This window comes from Maniola hyperantus, chromosome 2, assembly GCF_902806685.2.
Source record: "Maniola hyperantus chromosome 2, iAphHyp1.2, whole genome shotgun sequence".
Classification (NCBI taxonomy): domain Eukaryota; kingdom Metazoa; phylum Arthropoda; class Insecta; order Lepidoptera; family Nymphalidae; genus Maniola; species Maniola hyperantus.
The window spans coordinates 17535809-17562302 of NC_048537.1; the positions used below are offsets into that span (position 1 = coordinate 17535809).

At 38.4% G+C, this 26494-nt stretch overlaps 2 protein-coding genes across 2 annotated transcripts in view; one reads left to right on the forward strand and one right to left on the reverse strand.

Annotated features, from left to right (window-relative positions):
• Nucleotides 1-24625, reverse strand: LOC117988458 (uncharacterized). Its single transcript, XM_034975611.2, is given in 3 exon segments — nucleotides 1-2208; nucleotides 2210-2704; nucleotides 24457-24625. Coding segments are annotated over 3 exon segments (600 nt in total). The 5' UTR covers nucleotides 24505-24625; the 3' UTR covers nucleotides 1-2151.
• Nucleotides 1-26494, forward strand: part of LOC138404240 (uncharacterized) — a 126354-nt gene that overhangs the window by 26268 nt on the left and 73592 nt on the right. The gene's annotated exons all lie outside the window — the stretch shown is intronic.

A 26494-nucleotide genomic window follows, 5' to 3' on the forward strand; every position in this document is an offset into this window, starting at 1 on the left:
TTATTATTACTTACAATAATAAATTGCATTACAATGGCAATGTACCGTAGGAATTAACTTATTACTTAATTCTAGATTACACCTAATAGAATTTATTTGAGATCAAAACACTATCTGCCTAACGGCGGTTACGCACTCAACTCGAGTCCGAGAAAATACGTTGCTTTTTGTTTTGTATGGTAGCTTATGACATAATAATATGTCGTAGATTATCGCGTATTCTCACGGATGACGGATATAACTCGGATTACGGAAGTGCAGTGCGTAATCGCCGTTACGGCCTTACAAAATACAAATAAGAACTAGAACAAAACTTTCAAAATTGTTCCTGTCAATTTGTTAATCAGTTAGGCTTGTTTTATTTTTGTAAGGCCGTACACTATATCAATATATTCGGTATATTATATCTATGTAATATCACAATAACTTTGGTAATCGTCTGACGACGTTATAGAAATTAAAGGTGTATGTAAGACGGGTGTAGGTAGTTTTTGGCTGTTCCTATTATGCCTATTCCACACGGAACAAATTGTTCCGGAATTTTATTTTCTAAAGGGCTTATTCCACCTTCCTAAATCCTACGTCCTGAATGGCATAGTTACCGTCAAGCTAGCCAACTTAGCCATTCAATGATACCTACTTTGCCCAAAAAGCAATTTTATGTCTCACCAACGTTGATAGTATTCGAGTGTCGAAAACCTTCCGCATTATAGTAAACTGGATATTAACAGCCTTGTTTTAAAGCTCAAGTTTGTCTACACATCTACAGCCAGCGCTCCAACCGGAATCGTTGCGAAATTAAAATCAGTGGCATTGTATTTTTGACTTCAATTTTACACTCTTTAGGTCCATTTCACTTTGACGGTATTGACTCTCGAATTTTAGCAACGTTTGGTGAAACGTAAAATCTTATACTAAGCGTAGGTACTGTATCATAATATCTAATACCTACACGTAAGTTGAAACTGTAAGTTGATTGACCAACAGCGCTGAGCTGGTTGGTGGCCGTACATAGTATACCTACATAGATTAGCAAAATTACGTATTTTGATAAAATGAATTACCTAATATTTATTTTATGTAGGATAACATAATTCCCAGTTCAGAACGCAGTCTGCAAGATAACCAAAATGTATTTTTGGCGTATAATAGTAGGTACCTAATCTAAATAATTTTTATAGGTATTATTATTTCAACCGACCACGAGTCGAGAGAGGAAAACTTGATTAACATAGGTTTACACAAAATGTTGAATAAATATAATAATTACGAAAGATTTGTTCTTGAGTCTCATTATTACAACTTAATTTAACTTGTATACTTGTAATATTAAATTCAAACATTCGTTTAGGCTTTAGGAAAAGCTAACAAAAGAAAACCAATTATTTTCGCAATCATTTTCTTTAAATTAATTTCTAGAAGACGTAGGAAAGTTCAATTTTCTTAGAAAATTATTGTAAGTATGTACTAATTACCATTGTCTTGAGGATCAAAGATTTTAACTACGAAAAGTTTTTTCTTTAAGGCTTTCACGTTTTAATTTGAGCCAATTTATATTAGAGCGAACTATCTTAGAAAAAAGGTTAAAAGTAAAAAAAAAAGATATCGGTTCTGCTAAATAATCTTAAAAGAATTTATTTGCCTACAATTTATGCAAATACTAGAGGATGGCCGCGACTTTGTCCGCGTGGATTTAGGTTTTTAAAAATCCCACGGGAACTCTTTGATTTTCCGGGATGAAAAGTCATCTATGTCAATTTGCGGGATGCAAGCTACCTCTGTACCAAATGTCATATAAATTGGTTAAACGGATAGGCCCTTAAGAATCCCGTGGGAACTCCGGGATAAAACGGATCCTCCGGGTGTAAGCTTACTCTGTACCAAATTTCATCAAAATCGGTTAAACTGTGGGGCCGTGAAAAGCTAGCATACTAGACATACAGACAAGACAGACAGACGGACCGACTCACTTTCGTATTTATAATAATAGTATAGATGAAATATCTATAGATAAAAGTGTAATGCCTTAACACACTCAGGAGTATTTTCGGAGTTATCTATTTACAATAAAAAAAATTACACAGTTTAGCAATCATACAGTTCTCTGTAAGCCGCTATCCTTGCTTATCTTCTGCGGCCAGCAGAGTATATTCAATGTGTATTCCGTTGCTGTACTTGACGTCGTATGTGCCGCATTGCGTCACAGCAGCGCAGGTGTCTGCTCTGTGAGAGAAGCTTCTAGGACAATCTCGCGGCTCTCATTGAGCACGTTCTGCGCATGCTCGTCTTCTGCAGTCGGGTCCACATCAAGCAGAGTGTACTCAGTGTGAATGCTGCTGCTATCTTCACTGTCATGCGCCGTGCAGTACGTCACAGCGGCGTAGTAAACCGCTCTATGCGGGCTACCTCTGCTCGACCCGTACGCTGAGTCCCATCTACTCGACTGACTGTTATTACAGCTTTGCAAGCTGCCATTCTGGGAGTCATAGCTGTCGTAGCTGCTGTAAAAAGACTCGTTGATGTTTTCATACGTCTCGTTCACTCTTGAAGGCGGCAGGGAGGTGCGACAAGGACAGAAGCGTTGTAAGTCAATCTCTGGAGTCGCGTCTACTGTGCCACTGTAGGATGGAGAGCGCACGAGCGCTGGGGAGACTCGGTTTCGAGCGCTCTTGCGACTTTTGTTGCGCTTGAAGAGTTTGAAGGCCTGTAAAGAAGGAAAAGGTTTGTGTTAGTCACGTCATGAGATTTATTTAATATTTGAGTAATTATTGAGAGGTGATGGCCCCTCAGCAAAGCCGAGTAGACCGCCTAGGTCGCGCCTAGGAGCGAGCTTGTATAGCTGGAGTGAAGTGTTCAGCGAAGAGTAATCAATTAACATCAAGTGACCTGCTCGTTTGCTCGCAGTTAAAGGCTAACTTGTACCTAATGGAATAAAACATTGACTTATACATGTATATTACTTCGTATGGACAGAGCCATTGAACAAACAAAATGGCACCGATTCAGTGGTGCTTTAGCACCAATGCAACCTCAGTGAATGACGTCTGGATTTCAAACGGGTCGTTCATTAGTATCTAAGAGTGGTGCTGATTTATTTGGTTCCAAAAACGTGAAAAATTTTGTTCTCTTGGGCACATCTTGTCATTTATATCGATGGAATAAAAGAAGCTTTGTCCATGAGAAAACCGCGAGAAAGCTTTGTCACGCTGATTGTGCTTGCGCTGCGCAGTTATCGTGCCGGGAGTTATTGGGTCGTGTAGATATCGCCAAATGACTTTCCGATACTCATTTTGTGGAAACATTGCTTTTTCAACCGTTTATGACTTTTTTACCCGTGAAATATTTGGTCCCTTTTGCTATTATTTCTAGGTCATTGGAAGATAAGGTATACTTAGCTGTTAACCGCAACTTCGCTCGCACGAAGGGTATTTATTTATTCAGATACAAGTTAGCCCTTGACTGCAATCTCACCTGGTGGTAAGTGATGATGCAATCTATGATGATAGCGGGCTAACCTGGAAGGGGTATGGCAGTTTTTATTAAACCCATACCCCTTTGGTTTCTACACGGCATTGTACCGGAACGCTAAATCGCTTGGCGGCACGGCTTTGCCGGTAGGGTGGTAACTAGCCACGGCCGAAGCCTCCCACCAGACCAGACCAGAAATTTAGAAATTATAAAATTCCAAACCCCTGCCAGGAATCGAACCCGGGACCTCCCACTATTAAGACCACAGCGCTCACCACTGCGCCAGGGAGGTCTTCCTAAATCGTCGGGTGTATTTAATATTCCTGTATCGTTCTCAACTCTACTTATTCGTGACTAACTTATATGCCTGCGACTTCATCCGCGTTGACTACATTTTCAAACCCTTATTTTACCCCCTTATGGGATGAATTTTCAAAAATCCAGGGCAAACACAGGGCCGTCTTTACCCGGGGGTTCAAGGCGTGCGGTGCACCCGGGTGCAGAGTCCTAGGGGGCGCAAGCCGGCCGCCCATATCTGCATCTGCATGCCTTTCCAGTGGTTTGAACTGTGCGTTGATAGTTCAGTCTGTCAGTCAGTCACCTTTTCCTTTTATATATTTTGATTATTTCTAACGTATAGTCCGTGACGGTGTACGGGGCGTTCCCTCCCTGATTGCCATCTCGACCTGTCGCGTACTATACTTGTCTTTGTTGAAATTGAGTCATCTCCACTCTCCAGCCAGGCGCTTGGTACTGTGGCCGAAATTCGGTCGGGACTCAGGAGGATAACATCGTTAATTAGCTATGTCAGTGCAATGAGTGAACAATTAGGTGACAGCTAGAATTTCACCAATACCAGGTCAGTAGCCAATGAACAGAGCACGCGCTTCATATATTAATTACTAGCTGATGCCCGCGACTTCGTCCGTGTGGATTTACATTATTCAAAATCCCGCGGGAACTCTTTGATTTTCCGGCATAAAAAGTAGCCTATGTGTTAATCCCGGGTATAATCTATCTCCATTCCAAATTTTATCCAAATCCGTTCAGCCATTTTTGTGTGATTGAATAACAAACATCCAAATATCCACACTTTCACATTTATAATATTATTATAGGATTAGGATTATCAACTCTACCCAGTGTTTCCATGTACACGGTAATTACCGTAGATGCACCGTAATTCAGCCCTAATCTACCGTCAAGGTAATATAGCCATTACCTTGACCGTGTCACCGTAATACAAAAATCACGTTAAAAATTCATAATATACTGCGCAATACGAGTACGAATCTCAGTCACGTTAGCATATTTCGTAATGGCAACATTTCTCTTGCTCTCGGTTTAAGCATCAAATCTCAGCAATCTATTTTCGTCCTTATTCAAGCAATTAGGAAGGAGTGAAATGTAAAATTAATGAGATTTAACAAAATATTAATATGAATAAATCCGTTTATGAAAAAGATGCTAGGAGAGTCAGATTCAGAATAATATTAATAATTGATTAAAAAGCAAATTCGTGACTTTTTCTTTTAAAAATGACACGGTAATTTACACGGTATTCTTTTAGCTAATCCACCGTAATTTAATCTAGAAACACCGTAATTTTAACCCTTCAACACGGTAATTCTCGATTTACATATGGAAACACTGACTCTACCTCACATCTCACTCGTTGACCTAGAATCAATCAAAGGAGATTGCCCATTTTCTTAGGAGCTTTGGGCCCCCCCTAATATAATTTTTATGTCACCATAGTTTTAATTTGGTTTTGTAGACAAATAATTACCTTTTCGTATTCTGCAAACAATTTCCATTTATGCACCCTGGTTATAAAGAAATCTTATTTTTTATGTTGCTGATATTGAGGTTATATTTAATTATTAATTCTTCAAATTAAATGGATGTTTACGATTCTAACTGTAATTGTGGATATTTTCAATGATATAGTGAAAAAAAGTCGTAATAAAACATATAATCGTTAAAAAAAACACATTTTGTTAAATTTAATTTAAGTTTTGACACGATGCCACAAAAGAGGGCCCGTTCACGGGCGATCTCCTTTAGCAGGTAGGTAGGTCTTATAACACAAGTAAAGGAATAAGTAAATCCGAAAACCGTGAATTTGTGGTTACATCACAGAAAAAAATGTGTTCATGAACAAAATATTAGTATTTTCAATTTTCAAAGTTAGATTACTATAGGTACCAAGTGGGGTATCTATGAAAGGGCTTTACTTGTACATTCTACAACAGATTTTTATTTATTTTTATGCATAATAGTTTTTGATTTATCGTGCAAAATGTCGAAAAAAAATACGACGATAATACGAAATATTCCGTAGGTACTACGGAACCCTCAGTGCGCGAGTCTGACTCGCACTTGGCCGGTTTTTTTTATTTTTTTATTTTATTCAGATACAAGTTAGCCCTTGACTGCAATCTCACCTGATGGTAAGTGATGATGCAGTCTAAGATGATAGCGGGCTAACCTGGAAGGGATATGGCAGTTTTTATTAAACCGTACCCCTTTGGTTTCTACACGGCATCGTACCGGAACGCTAAATCGCTTGGCGGCACGGCTTTGCCGGTAGGGTGGTAACTAGCCACGGCCGAAGCCTCCCACCAGACCAGACCAGAAATTTAGAAATTATAAAATTCCAAACCCCTGCCAGGAATCGAACCCGGGACCTCCCACTATTAAGACCACAGCGCTCACGACTGCGCCAGGGAGGCTGGTTTTTAAGTAATGACCCCTGATCTGACCCCTGACCTGACCTAGTGTACTCGGTCTTCTGTATTTACTGACTTTTTTTATCGATGATAGTTATTCCGCCTGACATAGGTATCCATTATCTAAACAATGTGAAGCGACGGTAGACCTATCTAATACAAACGTATACAAAGCAATCTACCAAATCAAATCACGTTAACCTGGAAGTTGACCTATTTGAAGATCGATGAATGTATTGCTGTTGCCCTGAAAACTGTCTCAAATAAAAGAAATATTCAGGAATATTTATTTTCATAATATCGTAATTTTCACCCAGCTGTAAATAGTTTGTTCATAATAAATACTAAGTATCTACCTACTAGCTGACCCGCCCCGGCTTCGCTCGGGTGAAATTTAGAAAATCGTCGTGGGGGTGGAATTATCAAAAGTCCTGTACCCGTAGTACAAGATTTTACGTCTCACCAAACAAAACCAAATTCGAGAGTCGAAATACTTCCGCGTTACAGTAAAATGGACCTAAACAGCCTTGAATTGAAGTCAAATATTCAATGCCACTGATTTTAATTTCGCAATGTTTCCGCTTGGCGCGCTGGCTGTAGAAGTGTAGACAAACTTGAGCTTTAAAACAAGGCATTTAAGATCCAGTTTACTGTAACGCGGAAGTATTTCGACTCTCGAATTTGGTTTCGTTTGGTGAGACGTAAAATCTTGTACTACGGGTACTGGAACACGTATCTTTTCATTTGTAACCGAAAACCTAAATCCCAATTTTAATGGAAATAGCTTGAAAAATGTCGGACTGTCATACAAACTTTCATTTCCTATTTCTGCATCCGCAAATGCGGAGCAAGAGAAGAGTTCCCTTGGCATTTCAAAAAAAACCGGCCAAGTGCGAGTCAGGCTCGCGCAACGAAAGTTCCGTACTACAGTCCTATTTTTTCGACATTTTGCACGATAATTCAAAAACTATGATGGATAAAAATAAATAAAAATCGGTTGTAGAATGCACAGGTGAAGCCCTTTCATATGATATCCCACTTGATATAGTTATCTTACTTCGAAAATTGAAAATACTAGATAATAAATATTAGTTCACGATCACATTTTTTTTGTATGATTTCACCACAAATTCACGGTTTTCAGATTTTTCCCCTAAAGCCAGCTATAAGACCTACCTACCTGCCAAATTTCATGATTCTAGGTCAACGGGAAGTACCCTGTAGATTTCTTGACAGACCGACAGGCAGACAGATAGGCAGATAGACAACAAAGTGATCCTATAAGGGTTCCGTTTTTCCTTTTGAGGTACGGAACCCTAAAAACTAAATCTTAATAATTTCACTTGATTGTGCCTTGGAGCGTTTTTCAGACATTGATCCAATGTCCAATGTCGTAGACTAAAACTAAAGCGGGCTTCTCTGTACTGGCATACGTAGGTAGAACTAGGAAGGAATCGCCCTAGGAGAGTATTGACGCAAGCGAGGCAGACTGCGGCCTGCGTGCTGCGGGTGTGTCGGCATTTGAGCGTGACTCGCTGTTATGTCGATAATGCGTTATCTGTTATCACGCAGCGCACGGTTGAAAAGCTATATTGAAAAGCTGCGATATAGGGAAACTAGCTTCTGCCTGCGGTTTCGCCCGCGTGGCCTACAGGAAACAACTGGCATTTTTTTTTCAGAAACAAACTTTATAACATCAGGACGCGCACTCTGAACAACCCCCATTTCACCCCTTTAAGGGGGGGGGGGGGGATTTCTCATAGTCGTTTCTTAGCTATTAATTTAAGTTAATTATAATATCAATAATTAAAACTTTCCCATACAAACTTTCATCCCTTATTTTACCACCCTTATGGGCGAATTTTCCAAAAATCCTGAAACACTTATTTCTTCATTTGTGACCGAAAACACAAATACCAATTTTCATGCAAATAACTTGAAAAATGACCGACTTTCATATGAACTTCCATCCCCCATTTAACCCACTTAGGGGTGGGATTTCGAAAAATCCTTTCTTAGTGGATACCTACTCTGTACAAAGAATAGATCCTCCAAATTTCATGTCTTTAGGACCAGCGGTTTAGGCTGTGCGTTGATATCTATGTCAGTCAGTCAGTCAGGACTTTGAATTTTATATATATAGAAGATAAGGACTCCTTTTTCTTTTTGAAGTACGGAACCCAAAAAAAACACGTGGTAATAATATTATGAACTAGCTTATGCCCGCAACTTTCAGCCCGACTGTGCGGGTATGCGGGGGGATCCCTCCCTGATTGCCATCTCGACTTGTCGCGGCATATATACTTACCTATTGTATTTCATTCCACCCTTACCTAATGAATATTGAAGATAATAACTTATTTGTTTACTAACGACGCGACGTCCACAACACCTATCTGTACAATTATAATAATTAACATTCGATAAGTGTTTAAGAGCTATTGTTGATAAAACGGACTGATAGCAGTGCCACAGTGTAGCAAATATACAGTGAACAAGCGGGCGTACATCCCAGGAGACTGCGTTAGCCATGTTGTTTTCATAACACACTGGGATTACTTAACCCATACTTGACCCTAAAATTTCAATCGATTTTACTATAAAGATTGTGCTATAATAATGCAAAATAGCAAATCTGCCATTGAGGCATGTAAAACCAATTATTCTTGCACTAATCACAGACAGACGGACGGGCAGACAGTTTGTTTTTAAAGGAGTTGGGGTATATCGATTAAACTTTAATCGGTATAGGACAGTTTCCATCCTTATGTCGTCGACATCTCATCTACACGCACGAAACGTTTTGCATCATCATTCCTCATACGCATGGCTATGGTTTGTAGGTACCTAATACTCTTCCACGATATGTGTTTCCTACCAATTACAACCCGGGTATCTTTAAAACAAGAGTGAAATAGGCATCTTCTAGGTAAACGCGTCCCATCTTAGGCCGCATCATCACTTTCCATCAGGTGTGTGATTGTGGTCAAGCGTTTGCCTATCTCTACATAGTATAAAATAAAGTCGCTTCCCGCTGTCTGTATGTATGAAAGCGTAGATCTTTTAAACTATGCAACGGATTTTAATGCGGTTTTCACCAATAGATAGAGTGATTCAAGAGGAAGGTTTATAGGTATAATTTAATATTGGTTTGTGTTAATTTGTTGAAATATGACGATATTTGAACAAGATGTCGGAAGAAATCAAGCTTCCATCGAAAATTAACAAATATTACGCGCAACAAAACGAGACGGAGGCGGCGCGGCGGTCACATTTATAATATTAGTATGGAAGTGACACTACATAAGTATCTACATTGCCACCCATGCGAAGCCGGGGCGGGTCGCTAGTAATGAATAAAAAAAGGGACAAGAGTCCCTTGTCCCTGATGTTGCTCTGCGCATGACGTTACGTCACGTACGTTAACGTGACGTACCTACTGTATGCTTGCTACACTGTGGTGCGGCTATTATTTATTCTGTGCTGATAGTAAATCAAAGGGAATGGAAACGGGTTGAGTATTCAACTTTGATCGTCGATCGCTTCTAATGGTTGATAACGTGTTATCAGTAAGTAGTTGAAGTGAGTATCTATATACTCCCTTTAATTGTGTAGGATCTAAAGTCCTTTGATTTTGTTTTACTGTATTAAGTATACCAATATTAAAATAGAACTGGTTCATTCATTAGTTTTGTATAATTTTGTTCTCCATTGCAAATTGAATGATTTTATTGAAAAAGACGACTGTTTTTTTTTATCTAGGTAGTTGCTTTAACAGTGAAGGAAAATATCGGAGGAAACCTGTACTAACAAAATAATTGGGAAAATTTTCCTATTTTGAATAACGTCGGCCTCCTCTAAGCATTCTGTTGTGTGAAGTAATTGGTATGGACACTGATAACTGATAACAACACTCTTGAACGGCCTCCAGGCGGAAATTCAATCTACTTTGTTATTGAAACTTGCGCCTTTCATTGCTTGAATTTGATCGCAATATTCGAAACTGTTTATTGGCCTATGCCCGCGACTTCGTCCGCTGCACAACACGTATTTACCCCTAATTTTTTAAACCTTAGGGTTTGAATTTTCAAAAATCCTTTCTAAGAGGAAGGATGTCTACGTCATAATAGCTACCTCAGCTATTTGTCAGAGAGTGACATAGGCTACTTTTTATCCCGGGAAATCAGAGTTCCTACGGGATTTTTAACAACCTAAATCCACACGTACAAAGTTGCGGGCATCAGCTAGATAAGGTACTTATTTAATATTTTTAACAACCTTTTTTCTATGATTGGAAAAAGAATTAAATTGGTATTTTTTATTTTCAAACTAAGTAGGTATGTGCCCATTGCTACTTCAGCTTCGCAACCCGTTGAGGTATATTGGTAACTTTTTTAATTATTATTATTACAATAAAACTTAAAGCTAGCCTTATCTAATTACTATATAAATCATGACCGCGTGGAATGGTGCCAAGAATACTGGCTGCATTTCCGCGCTGGACAGCCAGGCTGATCCGTTGCGCAAAAAATGAGCCAGCCCTATTGGTAACTCGGAATTTCTTACGGATCTCCTCATTTCTGATATGATCACGTAGAGAAACTGTGAGCAATCTCCAAGGCCAGGTTAGTGGTTACCTATTAATAAATTCCTGTGTAACCCCGAAGGTCGTAAAGTCCGTTGTATTCGCGTGTAGTTTCCGCGTCAGTGGCCAGCGACCACGACGCCAAGGACCGGTCATGGCTGCCGACCACCCTCGCCCTTCATACCATCCTCGATAACATTCTACGACTATTATGCTACTTCTCAAAATTGATGGGCTTTTAAAGGCACCTCTGGTAAGTAGTTCCCTATTAGCAGAATGCAAAAAAACATGTCAATCAAAATTTAAGAGACCATGGACTTATTATAGTAGGTAAGAGACCTATCAAACTATCACGATTACGACTTTGAATAGATATAAACTTCGGATCGAAATCAAGGAACTAATCGATAGATCAAATGAGCATTGCAAAAAAAACCTCGATACAAATATAATAGGTACCTACCTACTGTAGCAGTATTAGGTTTTTTTAGGTTAGAATGCTAAATCGCTATAATATATCGGTTTGTCAATATTTGTCAATCTATCCAAACATCGTAACGGAGCAACAGATCGATGTGATTGTTTGCATGAGTACCTAGGTAAGAGAGTGACATAGACTACTTTTTGTCCCGGAAAATCAAAGAATTTCAACGGGATTGTTAAAAACCTAAATCCACGCTGACGACGTCGTTGGCATGCTAGTTAACTAATTCCCAAAGTACCAGTCTTAATTATTCTAAACAAGATGATGCCTGCGACTTTGTCAGCGTGGACTTAGGTTTATGAAAACCCGTGGGAAATCTTTAATTTTCCGGGATAAAAAGTAGCCTATGTCCTTCCCCGGGATGCAAGCTATCTCTGTACCAGATTTCGTCAAAATCGGTTGAACGGTTGAGCCGTGAAAAGCTAGCAGACAGACAGACAGATAGATAGACAGACAGACACACTTTCGCATTTATAATATTAGTAGGTAAGTAGGTATGGATTAATCTACCACCGCTGTCATGCATCGCAATTCGCAAGTCGCAATTCGCAATTCGCAAGTCGCAAGTCGCAAGTCGCAAGTCGCAAGTCGCAAGTCGCAACTGTGCCCGGGAGGTCGTCAAAACCTCTTTTTCGCGACGTTTACAAATTAATCATATCGTTACAAAACTAAACAAGGATTTAAAATATAAAATTGTACTACGAAAACCGGCCAAGAGCGAGTCAGCCTCGCGCAAGGAGGGTTCGACGGTCGTATTTTTTCTACATATTACAACGATAATGAAAAAACTATGATGCATAAAAATAAATAAAAATCTATTTTAGAATGCACAAGTGAAGCCCTTTCATAAGATACCCCTCCTAATATAGTTATCTTATTTCGCAAATTGAAAATACTAATTTTTAGTTCATGATCAAAATTTAATTTTTTTTGTGTGATGTAACGGTTGTTCACGGTTTTCAGATTTTTTCTCCCTAATATTTGCTATAAGATCTACCTACCCGCCAAATTTCATGATTCTAGGTCAACGGGAAGTACCCTGTAGGTTTTTTGACAGACCGACAGACAACAAAGTGATCTTATAAGGGTTCCGTTTTTATTTTTGAGGTACGGAACCCTAAAAATGCCGCATGTGCGCGTAATAATTAATTAATGAATTTGGGCGGTCAAAGTAACCGCCATGGTTAACATTTACCTACAGACATTGATGTTGGAAGCCCACAGCCCATGTGTAATGTGTTACATACTTTTCAAAACAAGCTAACTATGCTAGAAATTAAAACAGCCATGTTTGCGGGACAGGTGTCACCCTCGCACCCCCGCGTTCCCACGACGGCGTTTAGCATTTTTGTGTTACAAAATATATACTAGTACTGTTTTGTGTACTTTTGTGTTTGTGCGCCGACTCGACACCGACACAAACAGGTGGTGTGAATATAATATGTATTCCTGTAGTGTATGAAGCTTCCTATCTGCCCCCCAATTGTGTAAGAATAACCATTTGATGGCTATCGCAATCGTCAAGAATTCTGCCCTTTGATTGGCTGTGAAAAAATGTAAACAGCGAATCAACCAATCAAAGGGCAGAATTTCTTGACGATTGCGATAGCCATCAAATGGTTATTCTTACACAATTGGGGGGCTGGTCTTAGATATCTACTCGTGTGGTGTAAACTCTATATCTACACACAACCTTATTTAACGAAAAACTCCTTTAAGCGTAGAAATTGCTAAGGTTTGTTTGGTTTACATTGTTAGGTACCCTTATATAGAAACATTCTATATAGCGTAGCAACCACTCTCAATAGCGAAACAATACGTCATTATTGAGACCTCAATAAACATTAATTTCACTGACCTTAAACACCATACTGATAAAGAGTCGTAAATATTTCGTACGCACAATGGAATTTTTAGAAATGTGTTCATATTTTGTTTGTTGTAAATTGCCTAGCACGTATTTACTCACTGGCTACTTCCTACTATCGTTTTATTTCTAACCACTTATTATTAAAATTTCATTGTTTTCTCTTACTTTCCATTTAACCAAAACTCTTTATAACGCAACTAGTTTACGCTCGTGACTTCGTCCGCGTGGACTATACCAATTTCAAACCCCTATTTCACACCATTAACGGTAGAATTTTCAAAAATCCTTTCTTAGCGGATGCCTGCGTCATAATAGCTATCTGCATGCCAAATTGCAGCCCGATCCGTCCAGTAGTTTGAGCTGTGCGTTAATAGATCAGTCAGTCAGTCAATCCTTTTATATATTTAAGAAGATACACCCAGTCCCTTCAATTTCGCTATATAGAGTGTACACTGTGTAGTGGAAACTCAAGTTTGAGACATGTAATGTGATACATTACGCTGGTTTTGCTGTGTACGTTCTTACTTCGAGGTTAATGATTACAGCAAAGTTTAGTTATTAACCATAAGCTCACAAGTCCCGAGTTTCGGGCGTGTTAGTGAATAACTAAGTTGCGTGGCGACTATCACTTGGGAATACCTACTACATCGGAGATATCAATTTATAATTACGTGATGTACCTACATACATAGGCATAGATATCTCAAAGGACTAGCTTTGTGGCAATAATGAATAGAGTTAAAATCTATTATCTGTACCATATCAAATATTTGAAAAGAGCAACCGCTCAGTTTCTTGCTGGTTCTTCTCGGTAGGAAAGGCATTCCGAACCAGTGGTAGATGCATCAGACTATTCGTAAGTACTTGTAAAAGTTTATTCGAATAAAAAAGATTTTTATTTTTATTTTTATAAAATAATGTACGGTAGCTTGTATGTAATTGTATAATAGTTATATATTATTTACTATGTATTTATTGTAAAAGTACCTAACTTTGCAATGCTCTGACGGGGCTTCATGTATACTTGAAAGCAAAAGAATAAATAAACGAAAATAAATCAAAACTAGTCAAGTGCGTATCAGAAGTCAGTGCACGCGATAGATTTGCAGGGCGGGCGGATTCGCAATATATTACCTATGCCCTATATACCTACCTATATACCTACTGTAAACCTAAATATACATGTAAATATATATAAGTGACCGACTGACTGGCTGACTGATCTAGCAATGTACAGCTCAAACTACTGGATGGATTGAGCTGAAAGGCATGCAGATAGCTATCTATTATGAGTATCTTATTATGTGTATATGTATATATACTATATGTGTATAGTATTATGAGTATATGACGTAAAAATCCGCGACTCTTCAACTTAGGGTGCTTTTCTAACAATCCGCACATGGCCAAAACCCTATCTCTCTGAGAGGAGACCCGTGCTCTGTAGTGAGCCGGGGATGAGCCGGACATGACTAAGATCCCTAACTTTTTGCGTCGTCGCGAAAGCGGAATTCCGCACCCGGGTATTTGTCCGCGAAAACTGTTAGATTTATCCTAATCTCTTCATACTCCAAATAAAAACCGAACGAGACGAAAACTCGACAAGTTGACAGATATAATAGAAAACAGATTACAAAGTTCTACTTTCAAGAAAATTCTGGAACATTTTTGATTTCAAATAAAGTGGGTATCTTACTAAATTGAGAATATAAATCATAGATCAAAAGAATACTTGGCAAGTTGGAGGGGGTGCGAGATCATAAAACATTCTTTGGGGGGAGGCGGCCACTCAGACCGAGGTACCTAATAATAATTTCAACCTGACGACCATCCTCCCGAAGTTATTAAACACGATCTCAAGATTATTTCTACAAATACTATAATAGAAAAATACCAGAAAAAAATTAATCATAAATTGTAGGTCACAGGTTGAGATGGCTATATAAAGTAAGATAACTGTACCAAGTGGGGTATCATATAAAAGGGCTTTACCTTTTTTTTTTTTTTATTCAGACTGATACAAGTTAGCCCTTGACTGCAATCTCACCTGGTGGTAAGTGATGATGCAGTCTAAGATGATAGCGGGCTAACCTGGAAGGGGTATGGCAGTTTTTATTAAACCCATACCCCTTTGGTTTCTACACGGCATCGTACCGGAACGCTAAATCGCTTGGCGGCACGGCTTTGCCGGTAGGGTGGTAACTAGCCACGGCCTAAGCCGTGACAGACAGACCAGACACTGTACCTGTACATTCTTTACCATACTTTACCTGTACATTCTAAAACAGATTTTTATTTATTTTTATGCATAATAATTTTTGATTTATCGTAAAAATGTCGAAAAAAATATCCGAGTACGGAACCCTCGGTGCGCGAGTCTGACTCGCACTTGGCCGGTTTTTCTTGCTAGGAAACTAGTCTATAGTTTTGAAAATATTATGGAGAATTTTCGGCTAGGCAGATTTCCTCACGATGTTTGATCATAACTCCTGACGCGCGTATAGCGATCCCTTAGTTATGCTTCTTAGTAACACTTCAATATATTATCTACTTGAGTTAGCATTCGAGTATGGAGTCTATTATTGTAGTTATCAATAATCATCAGCTCTTTATGATTATAATGGCGTGTATTCAACAACAATAGGCGTTATTTGTCGGCATGCCGCATCTCGGAACCAGTTATCATGCTAATATTTGTACTCACTTACAATTTAGGTACCTAAATACTTATTGACTTTTAATAATATTCCTCTTGCAACGGGGCACGGACAATAAACGTAAAAATCCATACTAAGCCGACAGTTTCTAAATCCCATCAATTTTTGTGGTGGTCCCATACAACATCAGGATTGAGGAGTTGGAATCCAATTTTTATGGGACAATGTCGCAAATCAAATCAAATCAAATGGTTTATTCAAAATAGGTAATAAATAACAGTTTTTGAGTCAGTTGTTGCATTTGTATGAGTAAAAGTTTGTAAAAGTTTCCCTATCGATAAAAAAAATTACTCCAATCGGTTTAGAAATCTAGAAGATTTCGGTGTATATAGGTAGAAAAACACAACTCCTTCTTTTTGAAAGTTGGTTAAAAAAGTAGCCTATGATACTCCTTGATTTATCCTTGTCTGTGAAAGTCCCGTCAAAATAGGTTCAGCCATTCCGAAGATTAGCTCGTTCAAACAGACAGACAGACAGACGGCAATTTTAAAAGCGTGTGATTCAATTACGGTACAGTCCAAATAACCAAATGAGCTTAATTAAAGGTAGTTACTTCGAAATTACAAACAGACACTTCAATTTTATTTATTAGGTATAGAAGTATAGATAGGTAGATATAGGGACCTACCTATAGCAAGTTACAACTAACAGTTGCAAATGTGAGTAACCGATAGGAGGGAACAAATAGACATACCTATCTATTGTTATAAATCATTTGTAAATATTGAAATAATGAGCATCCACAGTCCACAGGCTACACACAGCCTATTCACTGGATATTATTTAAATATGAAAAAAAGATACTTATTCGGTGACTCTTGTTCGTGTTAAAACTTCTTACTTTTTGAAGATAATCCTAGTGATGTCATTAAGAGGCCGCGAGGGATAGACTTTCGTTATTTGTTAAAAGTCTAAAGTAAACACAAAGAGGAACGATCAGCGACTATGAAGTTTGAATCTTGGTGGCTTTGGGAGATACCAGGTAACACAGGCGTAAAACATCTTACGTCAAAGTAAGTATAAAGTTTATTTTTTTATATTTTCTTCATAATAGTATTAGAAATCACGTCATGCAATGCAATGGCGTACACGTTGTATACCTATAGTATGGTGGCAATCCCCTGCCAGACACCCTTCAACTTTAAGGGCGTCTGGCAGGGCGGCTAACCATACTAAATCGTACTATTAACATGACAGTTAACACAATATAATTAGTAAGTATGGCGAGTCCTTTCTTAATTATACCTACCTACTATTTCGTTGATTAGGGCCGGTGGACGATCAACTTAATTGTTATCAGTTGGACACTAGGCGGTCAGCGGTCTGCTCTGCAGTCTGCCTGCCCGATTAGAACATGTCATGTAGGTACCTACACTATATTATATACTTTATATATTACAAACATTGAAATCAAATGCTCTAGAAATGAAATAAATGCTTCAAATGCGGCCCGAAAAATATCAGCCAGTCTTATTTTAAATAACTAATTTTTTTAGACTTATTGCTTAGCTGCTAAGTTTTATTTTAGAATAAATATTTTTGTTGTCATTTGAAAAGTTCGAATACCTACCTATTTTAAATTTATCGTCGATGACAAGAGGTCTTAAATATAAATGTTTTGCAATCGTTATTAAACTTTATGTTCAAGTGTTAAGGTTAAATAACCTAATAAACTGAAGTTGTTCATATTATAAAACTTTTTACTACATTTCTTAATAAGAAACATTTGTATACGTGTGCAAACCAGGGCCACTTGAGCGATGTGAATTCGTTTGTGAGCCCTCGTCTATACCTAGTATTATAAGCCAATGAGTACAAATAATAATAATGTATATAGTCTACCTAGGAAGTTACTTGAACAATAGGCTACTTGACACTTTTTTAAAGTTGGTCTTAAATGGTTAATATTTGTGCTATTATATCAAAAAAATTAACACTATATTTTTTTGCGCCCTAAAAACCGTAAAACTTTCATTTAAAAATATATTTTTCTTAGACAGGTGAAAACACTGTCGGCCATGTTTGGCCGATAGATTATCTGTGCTCTGACGTCATGCATTTGTAAACAACAGCATAACCTCCCAAAGTTTAATAAACATGACTTCTATACTAGTGTACATGAAAAGTATAGTAATTTTCGTTATTGTATCATCCGAGAATGTAAAAAACGCATCGATAAAGACCACAGGAAAGTTGTGGATTAGAGTGCCCAGTGAAATAAATATACGTAACACGCGAAGACTTGCTTACTATATGACTAACGACTTCAACCCAAATTTATTTTTGCAAAGATCACTTTGTTGTAATAACTTATTCAATTTATACAGAGAAAACGATATTTTTTTACGTTTACTATGAGTTTTTAGAAATATATAAAAACTAGCTTATGCTCGTGACTTCGCCCGCGTGGACTTCATAAATTTCAAACCTCCATTTAACCCACTCAGGGGTGGAATTTCAAAAAATTCTTTCCTAGTGGATACCTTCTCTTTACCTACAAAGAACACACCCACCAAATTTCATGTATCTAGGACCAGCTGTTTAGATGTTTAGGCTGTGCGTTGATATATAAGTTAGTCAGGACTCTAAATTTTATATATATGGATACTACGTTAGTCCCCGCGTGACATAGGGATGACATTTCTTTGTTTACATATTTAATGACGTCACATCATGGCTGACAGCGTTTTCTGCGTTTCAAATAAAAATAAAAACTGTATTTTTTAAAATTGGATTTATATATCCATCCTGCGTTTTTAATAATTGTTATTGATATATTTCGTTGTCTTAAGCAAAATACTATAATAAATAATGATTTATTGGACGAAATTAGATATGAGTCAAGTAGCCCATTAATTGAAATTAGTCTTAAGCCATCTCACTCCACTATTGACTCCTAAATTTTCCATAAATATTATTATGTTGACAAATTAATTTTATGGAAATATTATACTATCAGTGGGTAAAGCGTAATTGTCTACTTTCTTGACAGTTGACCTTGACACACATTGTGGTACACATATTTTGTTACAACGTAGAAAGTGAAATAGAAGATTAGTAGAATAGAAAGTATAGATTGAATGAGAAGGGCTTAGATCATCGCGCTTGCCCAGTTTCACACTTTGAGAACATTATGGAGAACTCTCAGTCTCAGTCAGTTTTCCTTCACCGTTAAAGCAAGTGATACCTACTTAATTTTAGCGATTAAATTATCGTGAGTGATTTCCATCACCCCTATTATAAAAGTGAAAGTGTGTTTGTTTGTTGGTTGGTTGGTTTGTCCTACAATCACGTCGCAACGGAGCAACGGATCGGTGTGATTTTTTACATGTTATAGGTAGTTAATGTTGGGATATTTAGAATTTACAGGAAAAATATCAGTAAAAAGAAAAATTTGGACGTCCTGTTTGAGATATATATTTGAAGTGAGTGAATATGTCATCGAATGTAAAACAAAAAACTCTTAGAAAAAATAAGAATAAGAACATATTTAAATATAAACAATTTAGTTTACAGCCAGTTCCAACAGTTAAAGACCTAGAGAGGGACATAGGCTACTTTTTATCCCGAAAAATCAAAGAGTTCCCACGGGATATTTAAAAACCTAAATTCACGCGTACGAAGTCGCGGGCATCAGCTAGTTATGAATACAGAAGAATCCAACTGTACTCACGTGTTGAGTCTACGTAAGCCTGACTAGTTCCGAACCCACACAGGGAGTCAGCTCGCGACCGCGTCTTGGTTGAGACTCAACCGCGCTGAGTCCCTGTGAAAAATGACCCCGGATGGGTTCGAAACTAGTCGGGCTAACGTCGACTGAACGCGTGACTACAACCCGATTCTTCTATATTGATATATAATTAATTGCTTAGAACGCTCATTGTTGAACGTCAAGTTAGAATTGCGTGCCCGGAATCGAACCTCCGACCCCCCCGAATAGGATGCCGACGTCTACACTACTAAGACCACAGGCCACCTCTAATTTTAAGAGTAGTAGTAGAAAACTTTATATTGTTATACAAAATTCTAAAAGACGGTCGGGATTCGAACACGTGACCATTATATATCATATCACCACTAATGCATCATATATTTTTGTTAATTATTATTTGCTTACTTTACATATTTTTAATACCTACCTAGTAGAAGCGTAGTAGGACGTAGGTACAACTACAAACTACAAAGTGGCGTATTTGGAATTTCCATGTATGACAATAATTTGAACCTAACCTAAAGTTCTCCTCTTTGAACTTGCGTGAATTCCGACATAATCTGCATAACACATCTCAAATTTATAATTTTAACAATTTTTGTATGTATGTTTATGTTAGTTTGTACTCGTAGTTTAATTAGTGTAATTGGCTTTATGGCCGTTCTAATTAAATAATAAATAAATAAATAATAATAATAATAATAATAACACATACCTACCTATAGTCCGCGACAAGTTAAGATGGCAATCGGGGTATGAGGCGAAGGGAAGTTCCGCACATCCACACGTCACCCGCGCTCGCCCGCACCAGGTTAGCGCGGGGGCTGTGCGGATATGCGGGGCGTTCCCTCCACGATTGTCATCTCGACCTGTCGCGTATTATATACCTACTCTAAAGGCCAGCGCATACAAATGGAATGGAATGGGTCGAGTCGTTTTGATAACAACTAAACTCTGCTTTATAATTCGAACTAAGTAGCTGATGCCCGCAACTTCGTCCGCGTGGAATTAGGTTTTTTTAAAAATCCCGTGGGAACTCCTTGATTTTCCGGGATAAAAAGTAGCCTATGTCAATCTCCAGGTCTTTATCTATACCCATGCAAAAATTCACGTCAATCTTTCAATCACGTTGCACCGTTGCGACATGATTGAAGGACAAACCAACAAACAAACACACTTTCACATAACCGTTGAGCTATCGAGGCTCTTAATCTTTCTCATTCTGAGAAGAGACCCGTGCTCTGTAGTTCGCCGTCGATAAGTTGAGCATCACGGTGATGATTAAAGAGTTATTTGCTCAAAGTATGCGACATGCTATGCTAAAGAAAAAAGGCAGAATAGGTATAACATTTCTATCACATTATTTAAATTCTGTGGTTACATCAAAAAGTAAACAAATATTATTCGCACTTCGTACCGATGATAATAATATTTTAATTGTTATGAAAATACTTAAGTATTTTTAGGGTTTCGTACCTCAAAAGGAAAAACGGAACCCTTATAGGATCACTTTGTTGTCTGTCTGTCTGCCCGTCTGTCTGTCAAGAAACCTACAGGGTACTTCCCGTTGACCTAGAATCATGAAATTTAGCAGGAAGGTGGATCTTATAGCTGACATTTGGGGAAAAATCTGAAAACCGTGAATTTAGGGTTAGATCACACAAAAAAAATTAAATTGTGGTCATGAACTAATAATTAGTATTTTCAACTTTCTAAGTGAGTGACTACATCAAATGGCGTATCATATGATAGGTCTTCACCTGTACATTCTAAAACAGATTTTTATTTATTTTTATGTATCATAGTTTTTGAATTATCCTGCAAAATGTCGAAAAAATACGACTGTAGTACGGAACCCTCATTGCGCGAGCCTGACTCGCACTTGGCCGGTTTTTTGTTAAATAGTGAATTAACATTACAGTGGTCGGCAAGAAATAATGTAAGTATATACCTTGTATTTTTTTTTTATCAAATAAAGATTATCATTTTTTTTTTTTTACCTACACCTACCTACATCGACCTATTAGAACTAGATTTCGGCTTCTCTATCACTTATACTGCTGTGATAGCCTAGTGGTTAGGACGTCCGCCTTCTAATCGGAGGTCGGGGGTTCGATCCCGGGCACGGGCGGAGTTATGTGCGTTTTAATTAATTGAATATCACTTGCTATAACGGTGAAGGAAAACATCGTGAGGAAACCTGCATGCCTGAGAGTTCTCCATAATGTTCTCAAAGGTGTGTGAAGTCTACCAATCCGCACATGGCCAGCGTGGTAGACTATGGCCAAAACCCTTCTCACCCTTAGAGGAGACCCGTGCTCTGTAGTGAGCCAGCGATGGGTTGATCATGATGATGATCACTCATACAGTGCGACAAGGCTATCTTGGCGCGTGGCGAAAATCTAACTAATGAAACTAACGTTGCCGTCAAATGTCCCCTTTGTTCTTGTTTGAATATTCTAAGCCTTTGTTCTCCAACAGCGTCCCCTGTCAATGTCATTTAAATGCCAAGAGAGCCTTGTCGCACTGTACGTGTGACGTATTGTAGGTCTCAACGACAGAGACAACGCTCTACAAAGCCGCTATTTCTTTCTAAAGGCCGATGTACCATATTTCCTGCCGGCTACTGTGTGTGACGTCATCGCTGTGCCAATATTGAGACGCCTGCGCGCCTGCCGGTCTGTTTCCTCTTTTTATCGCGAACTAATATTACGAACAAACATACAACACTACACAGTTTAGCTACGCATACAGTTAAGAAACAAACTTACTCATTTTAACACAAGATATCTTAGTACGAGTGTCTGACAGCCGTACTCAGAGTCGCTAATCGCTTAAGATTGAGTTAAAACGAGACAGATTTATGTGAGAGATACCTATAGCTCTGTCTCGTTTTAACTAAACTTAAGTAACGATTAAGCGACTCTGAGTACGGCTGTAAGCACTCCTTTGGCAAGATCATATTTTGTTAACTAGCATAATATTGGAAATTATTTATGAGGAGTAGGCATAATTGTGAAAGACATATTTATAAAAAAATTAAATAAATTGAATCGAAATTGAATTAAAATTGAATTGAAATTGAATTGAAATTGAACTCGCAAGGCAAGGGCAGTTATCTCTTGGGTCAATGCTTACAGATGAAGTATCCACTACACTTTCCGAACTCCGTTCAAAATAATCTCGTTTTTCTTTGACGGTGCATTGACGGCGGCGTGGCGGTGCAGTGGACAAACGTCCTAACTGCCAAACCGGGACAACTGACTTACTGACGGACACCGAGATACAACGCTTCAGACTGGCGGGGTGATTACGTAAAATGTTGCAGTAGCGACAGCAACGTGACAGCAGTAGCAATGCGACTGTTCATTTGCTGTCTCTCTTCTTCTTCTTCTTATTTTGCTTTGTGGCTATTGCTGTCTCTCTCTAGCCGGACGTTTGACAGCAATGATCGCGAGATTTACGCCTGCGGGACTTGTCCCGGTGTACCGGGACGTATGGCAGCCCTAATATAGATGCATGCATGTACCTACTCGTATATTAGAACGAGAGCGCTATACACAACGCGTGTTGTATGTGTCTCTCGTTCTAATTAATTATGTACAACTTATACATAATTTCAGACTGTAGGATAGCTAAACTGTGGCGCATTCAACACTGGCAGTCCTTACCTTGGAAATTCTAGATTTTAAAGTAGCTACTACGAATTATCATACCAATGTAAATCTTGTTATCTGCCAAAATATATGTTTGTAAATATTCACAATTTGACAAAAAATAACCTTCTGAAGTTAGATAAGCAGAGTCGTCTTCACGATTCACATGGGTGACGCTCTTAAACAAAAACTTGTGTTTGTACTTGAAGGAGTATCCTTCGAACGTGCCCCATACAAACGAAGTTTGCTGAAGATTTGAATCACTACCCCTATTATAAATGTGAAAGTGTGTTTTGTTTGTTGGTTTGTTGGTTTGTCCTTCAATCACGTCGCAACGGAGCAACCGATTGACGTGATTTTTTGCATGGGTATAGTTAAAGACCTGGAGAGTGACAATGCCTACTTTTTATCCCGGGAGATCAAGGAGTTCCCACGGAAGTTTTCAAAAACCTAAATCCACACGGACGAAGTCACGGGCATCAGCTACTATGTAGGTATTAGATAAGTAATGGAACACTCTACTAATTAATATCGGTGCCTGATTCATCATCATGATCAACCCATCATCACTACTGAGAACGGTTCTCCTCCAAGAATGAGAAGGATTTATGCCCTAGTCCGCCACGCTGGCCCAGTGCGTATTGGGAGACTACATCACGCCTTTGAGAACTATGGAAACCTTTAACCTTGTATTTACGTTTCCTCACGATGTTTTTCTTATATTTGATGGCTTAAATCGCACATAACTCCGAAAAGTTAGAAAAGCATGCCCGGAATCGAATCCCATATTTTCCAAATAGGAGGAGGACGTCTTAACCTTGTATACCTAATAGTGACCCGCCCTGGCATCGCACAGGTAGCTTATTACAATTATCAAAGGGATCTCTAATTAAAAAAATATATATACTCAGGAATAATGTACCTGCCTAGCTACTGGTCAAAGAATTTTCAAAATCGGTTCAGTAGTTCAAGAGATTACCCCTTACAAGCAAACTTACAAACTTTACCTCTTTATAATATTATTATTGAATTAGAAATTATACAAATAAGTAAACTGCTTACTTCAAAAAGTTATACCAAATAAATTCTTGCATACGTCTAGACACTTTGTACAGTCTACATACGCGAAACAAACTGTCAATAAAACTATCCAGAACCACATACCGACCAAAAAATAACAAAAACACTTCGAATCTTACATCTCTAACAAAAAATACGTTAAAATCACGCACCTGCAGCCATTTCCTCCGCGTCTCCGTCAAGAAGTCGGCCAACACCATTGTCACTTCACCCGAAACTACGTAAATGGAGAAACGTTTACGTAAAAATAAAATACGTAAAGAAAAGTTCACGTAAATACAAGCGAGCTACGTAAACACGCGTGCAGTCTACGCGGCCGAGGGAGGGAATGTGATACTGATGTATTGTGGCTACTCTAGCGACTCTGTAGTCTGTCCTCCAATTGTTAGTGTGAGGGTTCCCTACAGCGACTTCACTGTAGCGATTCACCCCTCCGCCCCCGTTTGAGAGGATCACCAAATGTACTATACTAGCTTACACACCCCTATTTCAAGAGACGAGGCATAAATAGTGAATCTTTTACGAACAGGCACACATGAAAGGATTTTTGGAAATTCCACCTCTAAGTGGGTTAGATAGGGGATGAAAATACACAACAGACGGAAACATTTAAGTGCGGAAACCAGCCCAGAGCGAAGGGGATGAAATTTTGTATGAAAGTCCGTCATTTTTCATGTTATATTATCTAACCACGAAAATTAACTTCGGGATATCGATCAAAATCAAAATAGAACAAATACGAGTTTCAGGAATTTTGGTCACTCCTCATCGACTTACAAAAATACCACTCGAGCGAAGCCAGGATGGGTCAGACATATAAAAAGAATAGATGATGACTGACCTGTGACTTCATCCTGGTAGATTTAGCTTTTTGAAAAATACCAAGGGAGCTGATTTTCCGGGATAAAATGTAGCCTATATCTAAGCTATCTCTATACCAAATAGATGATGTTCGGGACTTCATCCGCGTGGTATCAGATTTTTGAAAATCCCGAGGGAACTTTTTGATTTTTTGGGACAAAAAGCCTACGTCTATCCTCGAGCTATCCCTATAAGTATGTACCAAATTTCGTCAAAATCAGCTAAATAGGTGGGTGTTAAAAGCTAGCAGACAGAAAGACACACTTTCGCATTTAGGTACAATATCACTAGGTACCCTTATTATAAATGCGAAAGATGTGTGTTTGTTGGTTTATTGGTTTGTCCTTCAATCACGTCGCAACGGAGCAACGGATCGACGTGATTGTTTGCATAGGTCTAGTTAAAGACCTGGAGAGTGACATAGGCTACTTTTTATCCCGGAATATTATAGAGTTCCCGCAGGATGTTTAAAAACCTAAATCCACGCGAACCAAGTCGCGGCCATCTAGTTAGTAGATAAGTATGGATTGATGTACGTCTATCTTAATTTTATATTGATACGCATATACCACGTGCACAATAATTTATTTATTTTCATTATTTATTTTACTTTAGATAGCGAAACAAGCCCGTGGTGGCGAAACAAATGTTTACTTTACCCACTTACATACTCTCTTAACATTTAATACGCGTGTTCTTTTAATGGCTGTTTCGGTAACCAATATTGCTATTTCTAAATATATAAAAGAAAAAGGTGACTGACTGACTGACCGATCTATCAGATCAACGCAGCTCAAACTACTGGACGGATCGAGATGAAATTTGGCATGCAAAATGCAGACAGCTATTATGACGTAGGCATCCGCTAAGAAAGGATTTTTGAAATACCAACCTCTAAGGTGGTAAAATAGGGCTGCAGTCCACGCGGACGAAATCGTGAGCGTTCCCCTAAAGCCAGCTATAAGACCTACCTACCTGCCAAATTTCATGATTCTAGGTCAATGGGAAGTACCCTGTAGGTTTCTTGACAGACCAACAGACAGATAGACAACAAAGTGTTCCAATAAGGGTTCCGTTTTTCCTTTTGAGGTACGGAACCCTAAAAAACCTTAAAAAATTCTTAACTAAGTTCAATATAAACATAATTATTACACTCGTACTTAAGTAGGTACTACTTTCTATGGAACTCAAGAAATAAGTATGTGTTTAAACACACTATACCGAAAATACGCGAACGACGTTTGGCGTGACTACGCCTGCAATGTTTTTTATTAGGTACTGATGACTAGTGATGACACACCAAACCGAAATTACGTCGCGTTATAGCGT